Genomic DNA, 17294 nt, shown 5'->3' with positions numbered 1-17294 from the left:
TTACGCCAGTGATCTGCTTCCGTCGTGGTGGTTTACGATTGCGATAAGCAGACACAGCGGCAGCACACCCGGCTAAATGCTATGTTCAATTGTATGCGGAACGCTTGGGAACAGTGCAATCATGACGTGCAAGCGGGCATGTTACGTGGTGTCCTTTTTGTATTTCACAGGCATCCACAGCAAGCTGAAAAACACTGATACTTAATAGATGAAAGACAGAAACTGTTCATTCTGACGTTTTGCAAACTGCTTTGGAAATTTCTAATTAGAATTTGTTTCCTAGCTTCGTTGCTCCGGAAGTTGGTCAATTAATCTTGACTAATTATATAGTTAAGCAAAATTTTTAAAAGAATGTGACACACTACATACAAAAGTGAGCAGCACGCATTTGGTCGCGTCGTCTTAGAGTACATCCGCATATTTTTAAACACTGGCTAAAGTTAGCTGAAACACCCTGTATATATTTGCTGGACCGTTACCACTCTATACAGTGCACACGATTGCCGCTGTGTTATCCGCTTCCTTCTGCTGGCCTCCCCCCGTGCTGCAAACATGGGAACGGTCTGCCTGCCGACCCACTCGGCGCTGCCTCCTCACCACTTTGCCGCCGGCGGTCCCGGCCGTCGTGGCTCTCTCATTCGTATCACCCAAACCGGAGCAGCAGAGCGTTCGGGACATCCGAAATGAGGCTCATAGTATACAGCGCACTTCAGCTGGGAAATCGTACGAATTCGCACCACACCGAAATTCATACCAGCCATGATCGTATCACCGAGATTTCCCTGTATACAATACTAGGGGACTCTCAAGCATGCGCAGCACTGTATTTTTCTGGCCAAAATTTGCAAGCATTAAATTTGTAAAAATTTATCTAATATTCAATTCAATATTCAGCTTCTTCTTTTTCTTGTTTCTTTTTGATATTCAATTCAAAATGTACTATTTGGTATCCACACACCCCTAACAATAATATTAAGATTTACTTCTATAATATACTGCATTGTTAAACGCTCATTTATATGGCCTCAAATGGTTGTACTCACCGAGAGCAAGCAACGGCACCAATCCCTTGTGTGTGCCCCTTTCCTGTGAAGAGACACTCGATGTAGCCATCGTCTTGCTGCCTCCACAACTTCACCGTGTTGTCCTGCAATCGCCAGCCAAAAGTAGTGCGTTTCATCAGTCCAAACTACTATAGTAGCTGCCTACTCCAAAGCATACAAAAAAGTAGTGATAAACTTAGAGATGGAACATTCAATACTCCAAGCACATACTAAGAATGACTTGCTTGCACCTTCTGGGGCTTAACTGGCCACCCTCACGTCACCTATACCTTGTCTGCACTTCCCTCCTTCCTTTAATGCAGTGATACCACTTAGCCTCGAACCACAAATGGCACGCGGAAATCAATGTGATGTAACAATCCTCAGAGGGAAGTAGTGAGTTCAGGGTGTTAAATGAAGGATGCAAGAAGCAGTATGTTAGAGGGCATGCAAGATTTGCAATTACTGTTGGAAAACAAGATAGGTTTGAAAGGATGTAAAGATTTTTCAGAATTCATGTATTTGTGCAAAAAACAAAAACACCCCATCACAGAACTCTGGTGGCCTTGACGGTGGGGCAACTAATCATTAAATATGCATGAATTTACATAACCCTAACTTGTTCTCGAATACTACAATGCTCCAAAGCATTACCTATGTTAAGCATTCTATCAAAACATTTATACCGGTACATCTCGTGAAGTCATGCTATTTACCACATCTACTGCTATAAAACTTTAGTATGTTATTAAACACTTATTTCCTTTCCACTGACGCTGATGCCTGAACAGGCCCCGCGCAAATGTTTGCATATCTTATATTTGACTGATTCATTTCGTTTAATGTTTGAAATGCAACACCTGATCTATCAGAGACACCATGGTGGAGGACACCAGATTAATTTCGATTAGCAGTTTTTGTTTCATGGATTGATTGATTTATTAACTTGATTTATTGTTTCAAAGCAATGCCTGGGCTATCAGAGAGACCATGTTAGAGAAAACCAGGTTAATTTTTATTAGCTGGGCTACTTTAGTGCACATAAATATAATACCTCCATCAAAATAGATATGGCTGCTGTGGCCACAGTCTAACTTGGCACTCCATGCTCAGAGTGTAGCTTGTTCATACTTTGGCAGTGTATAGAGCAACTTACACAGCCTTGTATTCCATATTTGACCTGTTAAACAGGAGGTTGCATGTACACATGCAAGAAAAGTGCAGACACAGGACAACAGTACGGCTTTATATTTGAATATGCCACCAGCCAAAAGTGAGGCACCTTGTTACAAGGGCATGATAGTGAGACTACAGTAGGATGATCATGATATACAGACGAATTTCGTTAATTCAAACATGCTTGATTGGAACTGACCCTGTGATCCCGTCAAAGTTATGTGTATTCCAGTAGGTGAAAACGCCTAATAATTCTAATGCACAAACATTTGCTAATGCTAATTCGAACCTACCGCGCTCCAACAACTCTCAGCAGCATGCGATGGTGCCTTCGATCAGCATTGCTCTGACCCTACTATAGAGGAAATGCTTAGGAGACAACCCTCAATGACATGCACAAAGCCAAAAAAAAATGTTGTGGAAATTTTACTCTCTCTCAAACGGCAAAACATTGCCGTTTCTGCATCACACCACAATGCAAGAACTGCGCTCCCTTACCAGAAACCAACCAGAAAACTACCAGAAAACGCAGACCACGGGAGGGATCAGTCCTGGGCCTATTTTTTTGCAGCTAGGCAGCAAGCAAACGGCAAGCAGAGAAGGCCACTGAGAGCGGCCCCTACAGCATAGAGTTTCCTACAAAAATTACTAGAGGGAACTTCGGCACTAGTGTCTACGGGAGCTGCAATGGGAGCGGTTGTCCCAGCATGGGGAATTATGGGAAGTATATGGATTTGCCTCAACTTCGTCCTTTTGGCTTCAAACGGCTTTGTGACTTTGTAAACTCGTCATTTTCAACAATGTATTGCATAATAACATAAATAAATATCATTAAAATTGCCCAAAGGCAGGATTCGAACACAGGAACTCTAGCACAGAAGCCTGATATTGAAACCATTAAGCCACAGACGCATGTATCGATAAGCGAATGAAACGCCCTTATGAATTTATCGCGGGCATGCCAGTGCCGTGGGACGCTCGGCGCGTTTTCATTTGGCCACCTGGACAAGCTCAATCGTTGCAATTAATAGCAATTGTGCGTGTTCCCGGCGTCTTCTGCACTTCTAAGAGAATAGATTGTGCTGAAATTTACAACAACAAGATTGGTATAGCGTAATATGCAAAGCCACAAGGACGTCTGAATCCACAAGCAAGACGATCAGACAAATCCATGTACTTCCCATAATTCCCATGGTGGTACAATGACTGCCGCGCCAGAGTTCCCTCTAGTAATTTTTGTAGGAAACTCTATGCACTACAGTGATGTACACGAGGGAAACTGGCGTCATGCGGGCCTGCCCAACCACTCTATTTGTACTCGCGTCTGGTTCAGCCAGACCACTTGTTTTGCACTATCGTCTGCTCACGTCAGCTCTCGCTAGCGCTTGTTTTGGTTGGCTGGGTTTGGTCTGTTCACACTTGCATTTTTTCATAATGATGAGTATAAACCAAGACCTCCTGATGAAAAGATTGTTGGAGACAATGCGCCATATCCAATTCTATATGACAAGACAGACGTTGAATACAAGGACGTGAAGGGGACACCCAGTACTTCATTTTCCTTGTCTCTTGAATGCAGCGACGCCCCAACAGAAGGGAGAACACCAACAAGATTATGATCAGTGGCAATGACTTCGTCATATTGATAAGACATAACTCACGCTAGGAACGCAGGACGAAGAACGTAAACATAGTGCAGATATGTCAGCAGACGAAGGAAAAAGCACGCAGTGGTAAGCAGCAACAGAGGCCCAGTCTGGCCATGGTAACTCCGCTGCTCCACTGCTTCGGTGGCAGTCTTAGGTGGCAGAAGTAACTAACGCCATCCATAAAGCTGGTGGGAAAACAAATCCGCTTCCCTCCTACCCTTCCTCCCAACTATGCTCCCCTATCGCTCCCTCTCAGCACTCTAACCTTCGACGGTCTCTGTAGGCACCAACCTACATGCCAGCGCCGCCAGCCCGGCATCTGCTTAGCCCACTCCATGAATTTTCGTTTTCTGCTGTTATCGAAAAGTGAGCGTTGGCCGGTGCGGGCAGTGTCATGGTCCTCGCTTACTGTGTGCTTGCGCGCCGTGATACTGCACAACTCGCACCGTTCGTGTATTGTGCTATAGTGCTCAAATGCTTCAAGAACAAGTCCTCCTTTTAGTTCAAAAAAATTTTCGGGCCCCTTCGAGTTTGATTTATTGAGATTCGACTCTGTAAATACATATGGGTAGATTTCATTTAAAAAATTTCAACACCTGGCTTCGCTACCAACTAAAATAGAGAAGTGCTAAAGGAAGCAATCTAGAGGATTGCAGTACATACGAAGTCATATGCCTGAAGCGATTATTACCATTCACTCTGGGACTACTCGTCTTGAAATTAGTCATTGTAAGGTTGGTTTAATACTGGAGTCAGCCATCAATGTTGTCAAACGGTTCCATCACCAGTTATCAAGCAACTAAAAGGATGGCAAGAGGATTCAGCAGTCATGACTGAGCAGGGAATCAAACCCTCAACTTCACGTGTGTGTCTCTGTGTATGCATTTTTTTTATCCCTTTCCTCTTTGTCCTCTTTCTAGCCCCAGTGTAGGGTAGCAAACTGGAGACTAACATCTGGTTAACCTCCCTGCCTTTCCTGTTCATCTCTCTCTCTCTTCTGAAAACAATGCTCCATCAACTAAGCCACAAGTCCAGAGTCAATATGTGCTCAGAAAGGTTGAGCACTTTTGTCAGAAGACAGGCTCTTACCTTGGAGACTGTGGCCAGCAGAGTGGGATCAGATGCGAACGTGTCCAGAGCCACCACAGTGTCTGCATGGCCCTTCAGGAGCTGGCAGTTGAATGTCTCTCGCTCAAATATCCGTACATGGGGGCTGTTTGTAGCCACCGCCAGGAACCGTTCCTCTTTGCCTAGAAATCGCACGTCCAAAATCTCGTCGTTATGTCCAACAAACTGGAAATCAGGGGGAAGAGAAATATTTGTACATTAGCAGATCAGCACTAAAACTGCATTATACTTCTACAAACGAAAAACTATGGGACACTGAAAATTGCCTATGATATCTGAATGAAAATGAAAATTAACCACGTGGAGAACAATCTCCTACAGCAATAATCGTTCTTGAATGTCAACCCACACGAGATAACCAATGCAAAAAAAAAGATAGTACACTCCCTTCAAGGTAAAGCATGTTAAGATGAATACTCTGAGAGATGAAGTAGGAAGACCTTTGTTTAGTTTCTGACAAAATCGGCGCTCTTTTGTTAATTTCTGATAAAACGAACATATTTTCTTAGAGGATCCTTCATATTCTTCTACAGTGACATCGACCTAGAGCCTCCATGCCACCAATTACATGACATCCAAGCATGTCACTATCACGATAGATGACCGACAGCATGATTACAGTGTTCACAGTGCATTGCAACTACTATAAATTAAGCACGAGCCACTCACCTGCCTCTCAACGTCAAAACTATTCAAGGACCGCAATGCTATGTTGTGATCATATGTAACAACAGCTAAAGCATTGCGCTCTGGACACAGCAGCAGTCGTGTGATGGCCTCTTCGTCAGAGGGCCCCTTGTCCTGCTCTCGTGCACAAACTCCTGTGTCCAAGTTCCATGTCCGTAGTAATCCTGAACAACAACAAAGAAGTCTGATGACAATGTGTTGTGTGAACAGTCCCCAATACAGCTTACATGATGGTAATTACTGCAGTTCAGTCTAATACTATAACAATTACATTCCGCTATGCCTTCTCTGGCTTCACCGTATGGTTGTGGTTGTGTGTGGCATGTATGGTTGTGATTAACAAAATATGAAGCCCCTCCGATCCCCTTATTCTTCACATTTACTGCATGCTTTAGGGTGTTAACAAGGCAAGTGTGGTGGTTGAAAGCCATACAATGACTGTGCCAACGAAAGCTGCCAAACTGGCCCTTCCATTTATTTACTCTTCTCGGAAACACAGCGGACACACTCTCCTCTCTTGTCCCATCGAGTGCTGAATTGACTCAGCTTTTCACAGCATGGCCATAGTTTGTGTGTGTGTGTGTATGCGTCAGTGATATCTGGTACCACGGAACCAGCACAACAGACTTTGATGGCGAGTCTTTTTCACGTTTGAAGCCATACTGCACTTGGCATGCATTTTGAACTGGTCAAATAAAATGCAACTTGCTCAATCATTTCTTACCCCTCTGGAAAATTGAGGTGCCATAGTGTACTTACTGGGTCGACGGCATTCCAATAAAGCAATAAAACAGAGAAAAAAAGTTTCTTTGAGTAATCCTTTAAAGGGATACGCTCTTAAAATAGAAGCACTTAATCAGTTTAGACAGCTAAAGTATTCCTTTCAAGCTCTTTTTTCATGGTATGAGGTTAATTGTTGAAAAATAAAATGACACTCAAAGGTCCGTTTCCTTTATTTCATGCTGCAACCTCAGCACCAGTATGTCAGTATGACATAACAGATATCAAAGTATTTTTTCTCATTTGGGGTACAATGGCTAGTTCTTGAAAGATACTAAGTTCAGGTTTTGGCTCCTTTAGAATACAATATAGTCCATCTTTAGCGATAAAACATTAACTAGGCCCAAGCAGATGTCAAAATGCATGACGTTATGGGGAGGTGGTGCAGGATCTTTAAGGCAGTTGTCACCACCTGTCTTTCGTTCTTTCAGCTTTTCTGGCTTATTGAAGGGGCCCTCACTAAGGCCCATTGCAAATTATTTTTATACAGTGGAAGTTTCTGGCTACTCTAGCAGCCTATTACAGCATGGATTTTCAAGTTGGTTCATTATTAGAGTATATAGCAGAAATTTAAATGCTGCGTTGCCATGGTGCCCGGAGGCAAGCTTCACTGCCTGCAGAGACACTTCCCCCCTTTGCCTCGACTATTGCACGCTGCATGTGACAGCAAATCTTGGCTGAGATGTTCACAACAGTGTATGCTATCCATAGACCATGTTTTTCACCAAGCCTGACGGATGGTTCAGGACTCCTTTAAGCATGAACCGTGCCCCCTACATGGTAATACCTTTCTCTCCTGCTGTGATGAACTTGACTGGAGAAGAGTCGGGCACAACGATCAAAGACTCGACAGACTGAAAACAAGAGAGTGAAATGCATTGGTTGGAAGAACTTTCAGCTGGGCACAAGACCTTCTTCTGAGCCTATGCTTTCCTTACCTCATAGACTGGTATAGTTTTCAGCAAAGTCAGCCCAACAATGTCCCAGAGAATAACAACTTTGTCTCTGCTCGAGCTGTAAATGAACATATAGTGAAATACTTGGGTCACTGGTTAAACAGCTATGAAATTACTCAACTGCAAATGATCACAAACAAATTTGGCTAGAAATCTCAGTTACCCTAGTAAGTATAAATTCTATAGGCAATAGTATCCGTAAAAGGTCTACCTATCAGTATGACAAGATATCCTGTCATATACTGGTTACAATGTACTCAGCTCCTGGGACATTACAGAACAACATGTCTATAACAGTTCAAGAAGCACAGTGAAATGCAAAGCATCATATGTAAAATAAAAAACATTATCACTACATGAGGGTGAATCAGAAAGTTTTTGCCCCTGTTTCTTTTTGGCCAAATTACACCTGTAAATGCGAAGTCAACATATCTATTCCCAGAGGTGGACCTTGGTCAGGCCCAGCCTTATCTGCCGGTAGCTCCACAGCACGGCACTACTGTCAGTTGTTGAAGATGGCGGTTGTGCTTCACACACCCACAGCATACAGGCAGTGAAGTGTGATCCGTTTTCTATTGAGCAAGGCATGAACGCACATCAAAATCCACAGGGAAATGCACCCCATGTAAGGAGAAATTTGTTTTCAGTCTGCTGAAGAAGTTCCTGGTACGACAGTGATTCACATGCAACGATGAAGCTAAGGCAACAGTCCGCGAGACGCATTCTACCACACGGGCATCTCAAATTTAGTGCTGCGATGGAACAAACGCCTGAACCAGTGTGGGGATTGTGTGGAAAAATAGTGCAAGGTACGTAGAATAGTACGCATATTTGTAATTACCTGTATGTAGCTTATTTTGGCTAATAAAAAATAGATGCAAAGACTTTCTGATTTGCCTTCGTATTTAAGGCAAGCTTGAGTATCAAAATAGTATGTTACCCTTAGAAGTTTGAAATTTTACACAAATGCACTGCCAATCAATGCATAGGCACAGATCGAAAAAAGAAAGAAGGCTCCATATTCAGATTTGGTTACAACCTCACAGCCATGGTCGATGCAGCAAGACACATACTGTGACTAAGACTTTATCCCGCAACCTTGATCAGTGATATAAATTATGAAGATAATTTAAATGTGACATCTTGCAACAACATAATAGCAAAAGGGAGCTTTCATACAAGCTACAATCACTGCCCTGCTGTAGTTTATAGAAATAAGATAAATGGCATCCTTCTGAGCAAAACAGCATTCCAGTAAGATATTCAACTGCCCTTACCTGAGTAGCCTACTTTCTTTGTCTAGAAACTGCAGGTCAGTGACAACAGAGAAATGACCCTCGAGGGAGCCCAACAGAGTGCTTTTGGACAGGTCCCAGACGTGGATGTGATAGTCATCAGCTGCTCCGAACAGCCGGCCCACTTGAGCATCAGGGTGAAATCGGACAACGCTGCGCAGTCATACAGCAACAAATCATTTCTCCTCCGACTTCAGGTGCACCAATGTGCACAAGATTTTCATGGCCAGATATGGACAAATGCTACCACACCTCCCCCAACTGCAGCATTGTGTGAACTGGATTACAGAAACGTCTCATGCCAATGATGATAGCTTGCCATTATCACAGTTTTGGTGTCATATTGAACATAATGTGGATGTCCTTTTTAGTAAATTTTTCTTCGAAAGAAGTATGCATTAGAATCAAGTAAATATGATAATTTGTTTAGGTAGCAAGAAGAAAGAAACAAAATTAAATATGGTTTTGATAAGGAAAGCTTTGTCACTACCATGCATTTGTAGTAATACAAGAACAAAAGTCACATAAAAACATACAGATACTAGTACAGCTAAACCTCGATATAACGAACTTCAAAATAACGAAGTGTGTCTGTATGCAATTTCAATATAGTGAAATTTCGCTTCTGCAGCAATGGAATGCCGAGACAATAAATGGAAACTTCCACAGACACAGATGGTCAAATTACTGAATGACAAGTAGCTGCTCGCAAAGGCACCTCTCAAATTGTGCACGGTGCAACAAGAGCGACCGTAGAAGCAAAGCTACATCATGTTCTGTATAAAGTCTAAGTGCGATAAGGTCCTATAGCGCCCCGCACACTTTGTTCTTTAGGTGCGAGTGAAAGTGTGCGACGGTGAGCAAGAAAGATGGTGGCTTCGCGCACGCATGCCGTCTCCCCGTACAAGCAAAGGGAAAGAGGGGAGGGGAGCAAGCTCACGATAACGCGATAAAGCACGCGCGAAAGGCGGGGCGGGTGGGGGGGGGGGGGGGTAAATTGGCGCACATCTCATCGCATGGCTGCAAGTGCGGATGAGCACATATGCAGCCGCACAATCTGCTTTAGAGATAATCTGTCACGTGTGCAAAGAGTGGGCGTGTCGAGACAGCATGGCATCATGTAAGCTGTTTTCCCGCATGTTTAGTATTGAAGGTTTTGTAATCTCAAGTTTCGGTGACCAGTTGGAGAGAGAGCTAGATGATGCATTTGCTCCCAGCTACTGGCGCTTTTCATGATAGCATCGTCCCAGTGCGGCCGAGGCTATTAGCCGCAAGGGCGGAGTGCACGTGAAAGCATGACTGGTTTCGCTTAATTCGTACCGCCTATGTGAAAATATCGTCGACGTGGCATGAAACCATATCATTTGTCACCGACTCCCAAATTCATCAAAATAAATTGTTTTCTCATTCAAATTTGCTTTTTTTGGTTGCCCGGTAATTCAGAAAATTTTGTGGCCCCTTTTCGTGTAAGAAAATTCGATCTGCAACTGTACTTATTTGCATAAAAGGTCAAATTTCAATACGAGATTTCGATATAACAAAGCAAATTGCTGATTGTACCTACTTTGTTATATCAAGGTTGAGCTGTATTGCAATGCTGTTGATCACAGGTGACGGAGCATTTAGGCTGAGCAACCTCCCTTATTACATTATAACATCACAACGTAAAAGACACATTAAACTTTCAATGCAACATGTTGACTTTGTGTGCTTTCCAGTATGCAGAGTTTATAAATTCTTGGAATGTTCATTAATTATTGTGAAATACTTGAAGGCCTAAATCGAAACTGTAAATATCCACCACCAGTTTTCTCTAAAATGCAACAGGTCTCAATCAACAGGTTCAGTGAACGCCTGCATTTGAGTTAGGAGGTATTGAGATAAAGCTTAATCTAAGATGGCAATGGTATGAAACATACTTCTGGTGCATTTATGCATTGTGTCACCCTGCGTTAGTACATCTATTGCACGTTCGTAATCAAGCTGCTGTTACAGCCGAAGTGTTTATCTCAGTCAGTGTATTTCCTTAATGGCCACATGTAACAAACTTGGGCCAACATTACAACAAAGTCACTGTCTAGCATGCACATGCCAAAAATATGTTAGAAATAGACTTCATGTAGTTGTCGAAATGGAAGGCAAACCCGAAACATAGACTAGACTGGTACATTACTCCTTTATACTTCTGAGAATGCATAAATACATCACTAGAGCCATCCAGATTCTATGAGTATAGCAAGCAGACTATAAACAGAGAAAGAAGAAAGTGAATGAGGGACCTGATGGCATGCTTCTTTGTCTTCAGAATATTGGTCATACTTGTCAAATAATAAACCAACAAGTACAGCTTCAAGTTCAAGCAGGTGTTCTCAAACCCTAAAAAAAAGAATATATTTGCAAGCTTCAGAGCACCCTAAATGGCCTGCAGTGAGCTAAATGGGCTGCAGCAACAGCTTTTCTACAGCGAGTTTAGGTTTTGTTTCTACTGTGACATCACAGCGCAGAAGGTGGTTACGTGGGAGCAGGACATCGCAATATTTTGACACTCAATACCGCGGCGAGGAGCAGTGAGTGTCAAAACCTCACAATGCCCTGCTCCCATGTGACCTCTTTCTATGTCATGGCATTACTGAACAGTAACATTGTGAGAAACAATGCCAAAACTGGCTGTAGAAAACATGTAATATTATATTATTTAAGGTGCTCTGAAACCTGCCAATGTTTTCTTTTTGTGTGTGTGTGTGTGTTTAGAGGTCTAGGACCTTTATTCACTAACAACAAAATAAATAAAAATAAACAGTCAAAAGTATCATTTAGTACTCCTTTAAGGTGTGCACTTGTGAAACCTGCACCTTTTAACCATCCAGAGTATACCGTCAATCCAATACTGGCAGACAAACGTGAAAATTGCCACACTAGTCAGACACTAACCTGAAAACCCCTTGTGCTCCTCGTAGATGGTGGGTGCAGTACTGCCGAATAATGTCCCAGACCTTGACAGTGGAGTCGCATCCGCCACTTGCCAGAAGGGTGCTTGTCGAGTCAAACACCATACATGATACGGGACCTTGATGAAAAGACTAGTAGTGTCCAGGAAAACGGAAAAAAAGAAACGAGAGATCTCAGTGGTTTAACCCTTAATGCCCTCTTTATTCCCCGAGTTCTAGAGAGAAGATTTTTAAGGATTTTTTACTGATTCAACATGAGCTGGATTGTTAACAATCCCTTGGCATGTACAATGTAGTGTGACATGTAGAATGTAGTGTGTGACATTTGTTCATACTTTTTGTTTTCATTGACACTCCCGTGTATACTCATGAGCATTTGCACAATAAAAAACTGGTTGTGAGTCACCATTTGTGGTGTTTCCTCTTCTGACTGCCTTGCATTTTTCATGCTTTACCCACCATGAATATGAACTAGCTCATCCAACTTTCCATTCTGAGTTCAGCGCACAGATGTTCATATGGACTGTTGATAGCTTTATCAACGCCTACATATGAATGTTCAAAATTATTAACTTACCTTCCAAGTCCTGGCCAGGACATCTGTTTCAAGGTCCCACTGACGGAGCAGTCCACTCCTTCCACTTACTGCTAATGTAGTTTCATCCTGGCTAACAGCAAAGGCTGTGACATCTTCGTCCTCACCCTATTTGAGATGAAAAGGCAACTAGTGAACTCAAAAATCATCCATGGTGCAACAACCTTGCTAAAGAAAGGAACGAGCATCAAAGATAGAAAAGCACGCACAAGTGCATTATGCCTGGGTGCTAGCTACAAAACGGAAACGTTTAAATGCATTATTGCAAATTTTCTAATCTCTTACCAAGTCAAAGGACTTTGACACTTTGCCGTCTTCGACGTTGAGCACCTTGACACTGGCACCATGTTGACAGTAGAGGTAACCACCGCTTCCGGGCCACTACGTGAAATAAATACACAAATAAGTAAAAGAGTACGTGATACAGAGCGTCAAGTGAACTTAGCAGCGGAACAGGAGACAAACCTTTGCCGCTTACAGGTTGATTTGAAAGCACCCTTCATGCGATACTAAAAGGAATAGCGAGACAGTCACCTAGTTTTCCTCGATAGCATGCTTTTGCTGGTTTAAACACGTCTAAGTGAGATTGCATGAACAATACATTAGCTAGAGTACGAAGCGAACTTGTGACACATCGACGTTTTCGTTCTCAAGCAGCGACAACATACGATATGGAAACGCGCGCTGGCTCAGAGAAATAAACGAAACTTACGTCAACAAATCGCCCAGTATAGAAGGCGTCATACTTCGACTGAACCTTGTAGCTGCAAATTACAAGGTAAACAATGAGATTAGTCGCAATGATTTAGACAGAACTCATCCCTGTTGAGACAGTTTCGCCAGCATGTACAACAGGCATCTACCGCAAATAGGTGCTTCAAACTTAGCTGCGGTTACTAAACCGAAAATGTCACCTTTCTTTTAGTTCAGACTTCGACATTGTAGCACAGAGACCCCGCCAGTCACCACATAAAACTCAATAGTATACGCGGCCCATGCTTTGCTCAGCGTGCTATGGGAGCGGCCATCTTGCCAACAACATGATGTTCATTGCGGTTGCTCATCGTTCGCCCTACTGTCTCTGCTGCGAATTTGCTGCAAACCTTGTAGCATTCTCAAATGTAGTAGCCTTCCCAAATATTTCCACCTAAAAAAGTACTATTAGTATAATATATAAACTCCCATAACCTAACTGCAACTGTCTCGTGCACATTGCTGCAAAAGTGCTACAAAACTTACTGGCCTCCAAGACTACATGCGCAGCCATATCAAATCTCGGAGGCTATGCTCAGTGCACTGAATGCGTCGTAACGACGCGCACGTGTGCTTCCTTCTGCATTTGAGGACGGCCGCAGAACAAGGAAAAGAAAAATACATTTTCAGGATGGGTTAAGCGCACCCGAAGGCGGCATGACGACGACGGCATCACGGCGGTAGTACGAAGGAAAAAGATAGGAGGGGGTGGGAATATACCGCACCGCGTTTGAAGCACGAGACCTTCATTTGAGGGATCGCCCGACGCTTGTGCAAAGTCATTCGTGCCGGACCATAGCTTTCTCGCGCCTTACGGCAATGCACCTTGGAAATGATGTTTCCGTGGGAGCAGTAGGGACCGTAGTAGAGACCGGGCTACAAATATTGAAAATCTAGACGTCAGAGCGCCTTAGCAATCGCGTTTGAACGCAAGCGGCTGAAAGGCCGCCAGTGACGGTCGGAGCCCCTGCAACCGCTATGAGAATAGAGAGTTTTAGCAGAGCGTTTACGGTCCGCTCCGCTCAGACCGGCCTATCGCAACAATTGGCACGCAACCGCTCAGCAAAACGCTACCGGGAACACTGACGCGCGTGCGCACAGCACGCGTAGCGGCAGCGGAACGTGGGACGCTGACCACGTTCCGCTAGGAACCTGATTTAGCGGTGCGTCAGGGGGCGTGTAGTTGCTTTCGTAAACGTTTTACCGCCAAGCTGAGAGCCCGTCAGTGGCTTCTCTGGGAGACGCGCTTGTTAGATAAGCGAAATCAATGCATTCTATGCAGCCACCGATGCGCATGAAACGTGTGCGGAGCGGAGCGCAAGCAAACGCTCTGCTAAAACTGTCTAATATGTCGCGCAACGCTAACCCTTATTACGCTAACCTAACCTAACGTTAACGTAAGGAAACGTGGCCGAGACGAAAAAACAATAACCCTCAGGGCGTAACTCATTCATTCATTCTTTTCTTCTATATTCTTCACAAACCATTGAATAAACAGTGCAAGTTTCGCACTAGAAATCGTCTCGTCCCTGCCTGGTCGCCATAGTCAACCGGACGCCTGCAGCCTGCCGACAACGCCACGCTACCCAATAGTAACGCCGGTCGAGGTTCGGGTGGTGGTGGTGAAAACGTTTATTTCCTCTGAAAAGAGGGAGTTACATGGAGGGTGCTCTGGAGTCAGGCTTAGTGCCTTTCCCCTCACAAACACTAGGTGGAGTCCCTAGTACGGGACCCCTTCCGCTGCCGCCATAGCTCGTTCGACCATCGCCTTTTGGGCTTTCAGGTCGCAACAGGCGAGTAGGGTCGCCTCCCAGTCCTCCCGGGTGGTGTTTGGGTGTGGAGTAAAAGCAGGGTTGGAGGGGCACGCCCACACCATGTGGTAGAGGTCCGAGGACCTCTCCCCACAGTGCGGGCATTCCCCGGAGAAGGCAGGGTCAAAGTGCTTTAGCGAGGCCGGGCACATCATGGTGTTCGTGACAAGGCGGAGGAACAGGCGTTCCTCCGCTCTCGTTAATCCTTTACACGGGTAGGGGTACAGTTTATGTCTACCTTTGTATAATTGTGTTATTTCCTTGTAAGTGTAGGTCGGCGTGGCTTCCGCTGCTTCTTCAGAGGTGGCGGGGGACGAGGTTGCCCGGTTAGAGAGCGCGCGGGCGGCTGCATCTGCTGCCTCGTTTCCTCCTAGCCCCGAGTGGGCCGGAGCCCAGACTATGAAGCGGTGGGATGGACCTCCTACGTACGAGCTATTTTGCAGTAGCCGGTAGGCCAGGTACGGGACCCAGCCCTGTTGGACGTTCCGACACGCCCCTCGCGAGTCGGTTATGATTGTCTTGGAATCGGAGTGTGTTGCCGCTAAAGCGATGGCGACTTCCTCTGCTTGAGTGACGCTTCGGGCTTTGAAGGTGAGCCCGTTCACCGTTTTGGACTCGTGGATCACTGCCGCCGTGTACCACCCGCCATGGTGCGGGCCGGATGCGTCCACGTAGTATACCCCGGGTTTCCTTCCGTAGTGGTGAGCTAAGGCCTCTGCCCTGGCCCTGCGTCTACCCTCGTGGTCGTCCCTGGACATCTTAATTGGGAGTGGTCTTACGTGCAGGGCGTAACGCCATTCCTGAGAGAGTCTTACTCTCTCCTCGGTTAGAGTCGTGTGTTCTATGTGCAGACGGGCCAAAAGGCGGCGTCCTGACGGCGTCTGCGATAATCGCGTGTATTGACCTGTGAGGTGGGCTTCTCTAAGTTCATCGAAGGAGTTCGTCATACCCAGACCTTGGAGTCTCAGGTTAGACGTGGTTATCGGGAGGTCGAGGGCCTTCTTCGCCATTTTGCGTATTATCACCTCGATGATGTTCTGGTCGTGTTTGTTGAGGCGGAGATAGGGGGTCGAGTACAGGATTCTGCTTGTTACAAAGGCATTGGCCAGCCGCAAGGCGTCTTTGCTTCGCAGTCCCCCTTTCTTGTTCGAGACTCTGCGGACCATTCGGCCCACCTGATCTCCCACCTTCTTTAGTTTGTCGAGCGTGGTCGTCGCCAGCCGACGCTGGTGGATGAAAAGACCTAGGACTCTAATTTCTTTTCTTTCGGGTATCGGTTCCGATCCAAGTCTCAATTCTATCTTGTTTGTGCATTTTTTGTTGGGGCGAATGTGCACGAATTCGGATTTTTGAGGGGAGCAATGAAGGCCACATCTTTTCGCGTACTCGTTCGCCGCGGTGGCCGCCTCCTGCAGGCTGGCCTCCATTTCACCGAGAGAGCCCTGCGTGGCCCAAATGGAGATGTCGTCCGCGTACAGCGCGTGTTGCACACCCGGGACTTTCTCCAAGTGGACCGGCAGGTTCTTCATTGCCAAGTTGAAAAGCAAGGGGGATAGCACCGCTCCTTGTGGCGTCCCTCTCGTGCCTAATAGAAAGGGGCCGTGTTCCGCGTTCTGGATCCTCACGTAGGCCTGTCTGTCCGTGAGGAAGCGTTTTATATACTCGAAAGCGTTCCTGCCGCATCCCGTCTCTGATAGGTGTGTGAGGATCGCCTCGTGTGTCACATTATCGAAGGCTCCCTTCAGATCTAGGGCCAGCACTATCTTATCCCCGTTCGGATGTTCGATCGGGTTTAGTACCTCCCTGCTGAGCTGCAGCAGGATGTCCTGAGCCGATTTATTTGGCCTGAAGCCGTACATCGAGTCGGCGAAGACTCGCTTGTTTTCTAGGTACTCAGATAGTCTGTCTCTGACCATAGCTTCCATCAGTTTGCTCACACACGAGGTGAGAGAAATAGGTCTTAGGTTATCCGTATCTATGGCCTTGCCCGCCTTGGGGATGAAAGTTATCAGCGCCGTCTTCCACTCCGTGGGAAATGGAGCTTCGCCCACCCAAATCGAATTAAAGTGTTCTAGGAGGGATTCGTATGTGCGGTCCGGCAGATTGGCTAGGAGTTTTACCGAGATCCCGTCCCTTCCTGGCGCGGTCCCGCGTTTCATCCTCGCTAGAGCGGCCTTGAGTTCGTATATTTTGAAAGGTTCGTCCAGCTCAGCATTTTGGGCTCCATTGTATCTGTAAGCGTCTCCCCTTGGATCTTGGGTTGTGGTCAGATACTGGTCCCGAAGCTTCAGTGCAAGCTGGGCCGTATTTCCTTGAAATGCATGTACCGCTCTCTGCAGGTGCTTGTGCGTCTCGGTGCGCGTCTGGTTGGGATCTATGAGTGCCCGGAAGAGGCGCCATGTGTTCTTGCTAGACATCTGCCCAGCGGCCGCGTTGCACCTATCTACCCAGTTCGCGTCCGCGAGTTGCGCCG

At 45.5% G+C, this 17294-nt stretch overlaps 1 protein-coding gene across 1 annotated transcript in view; it reads right to left on the bottom strand.

Moving 5' to 3' along the window:
* Positions 1 to 13331, bottom strand: part of LOC135914034 (transducin beta-like protein 3) — a 37739-nt gene extending 24408 nt beyond the window's left edge. The window contains exons 1-11 of the mRNA XM_065446747.2: positions 13172 to 13331; positions 12970 to 13021; positions 12543 to 12638; positions 12240 to 12365; positions 11646 to 11794; positions 8697 to 8867; positions 7402 to 7477; positions 7251 to 7317; positions 5666 to 5847; positions 4958 to 5161; positions 1044 to 1147 (exon numbers count right to left, since the gene is read on the bottom strand). Coding sequence (XP_065302819.1) covers positions 1044 to 1147; positions 4958 to 5161; positions 5666 to 5847; positions 7251 to 7317; positions 7402 to 7477; positions 8697 to 8867; positions 11646 to 11794; positions 12240 to 12365; positions 12543 to 12638; positions 12970 to 13021; positions 13172 to 13197 — 1253 coding nt within the window. The 5' untranslated portion in view covers positions 13198 to 13331. The remainder of the gene's footprint in view (positions 1 to 1043; positions 1148 to 4957; positions 5162 to 5665; positions 5848 to 7250; positions 7318 to 7401; positions 7478 to 8696; positions 8868 to 11645; positions 11795 to 12239; positions 12366 to 12542; positions 12639 to 12969; positions 13022 to 13171) is intronic.
* Positions 13332 to 17294: the final 3963 nt, after the last annotated feature.

Source organism: Dermacentor albipictus, chromosome 4 (genome assembly GCF_038994185.2).
Source record: "Dermacentor albipictus isolate Rhodes 1998 colony chromosome 4, USDA_Dalb.pri_finalv2, whole genome shotgun sequence".
Lineage (NCBI taxonomy): Eukaryota > Metazoa > Arthropoda > Arachnida > Ixodida > Ixodidae > Dermacentor > Dermacentor albipictus.
This window is presented reverse-complemented; position numbering and strand designations above follow the sequence as displayed.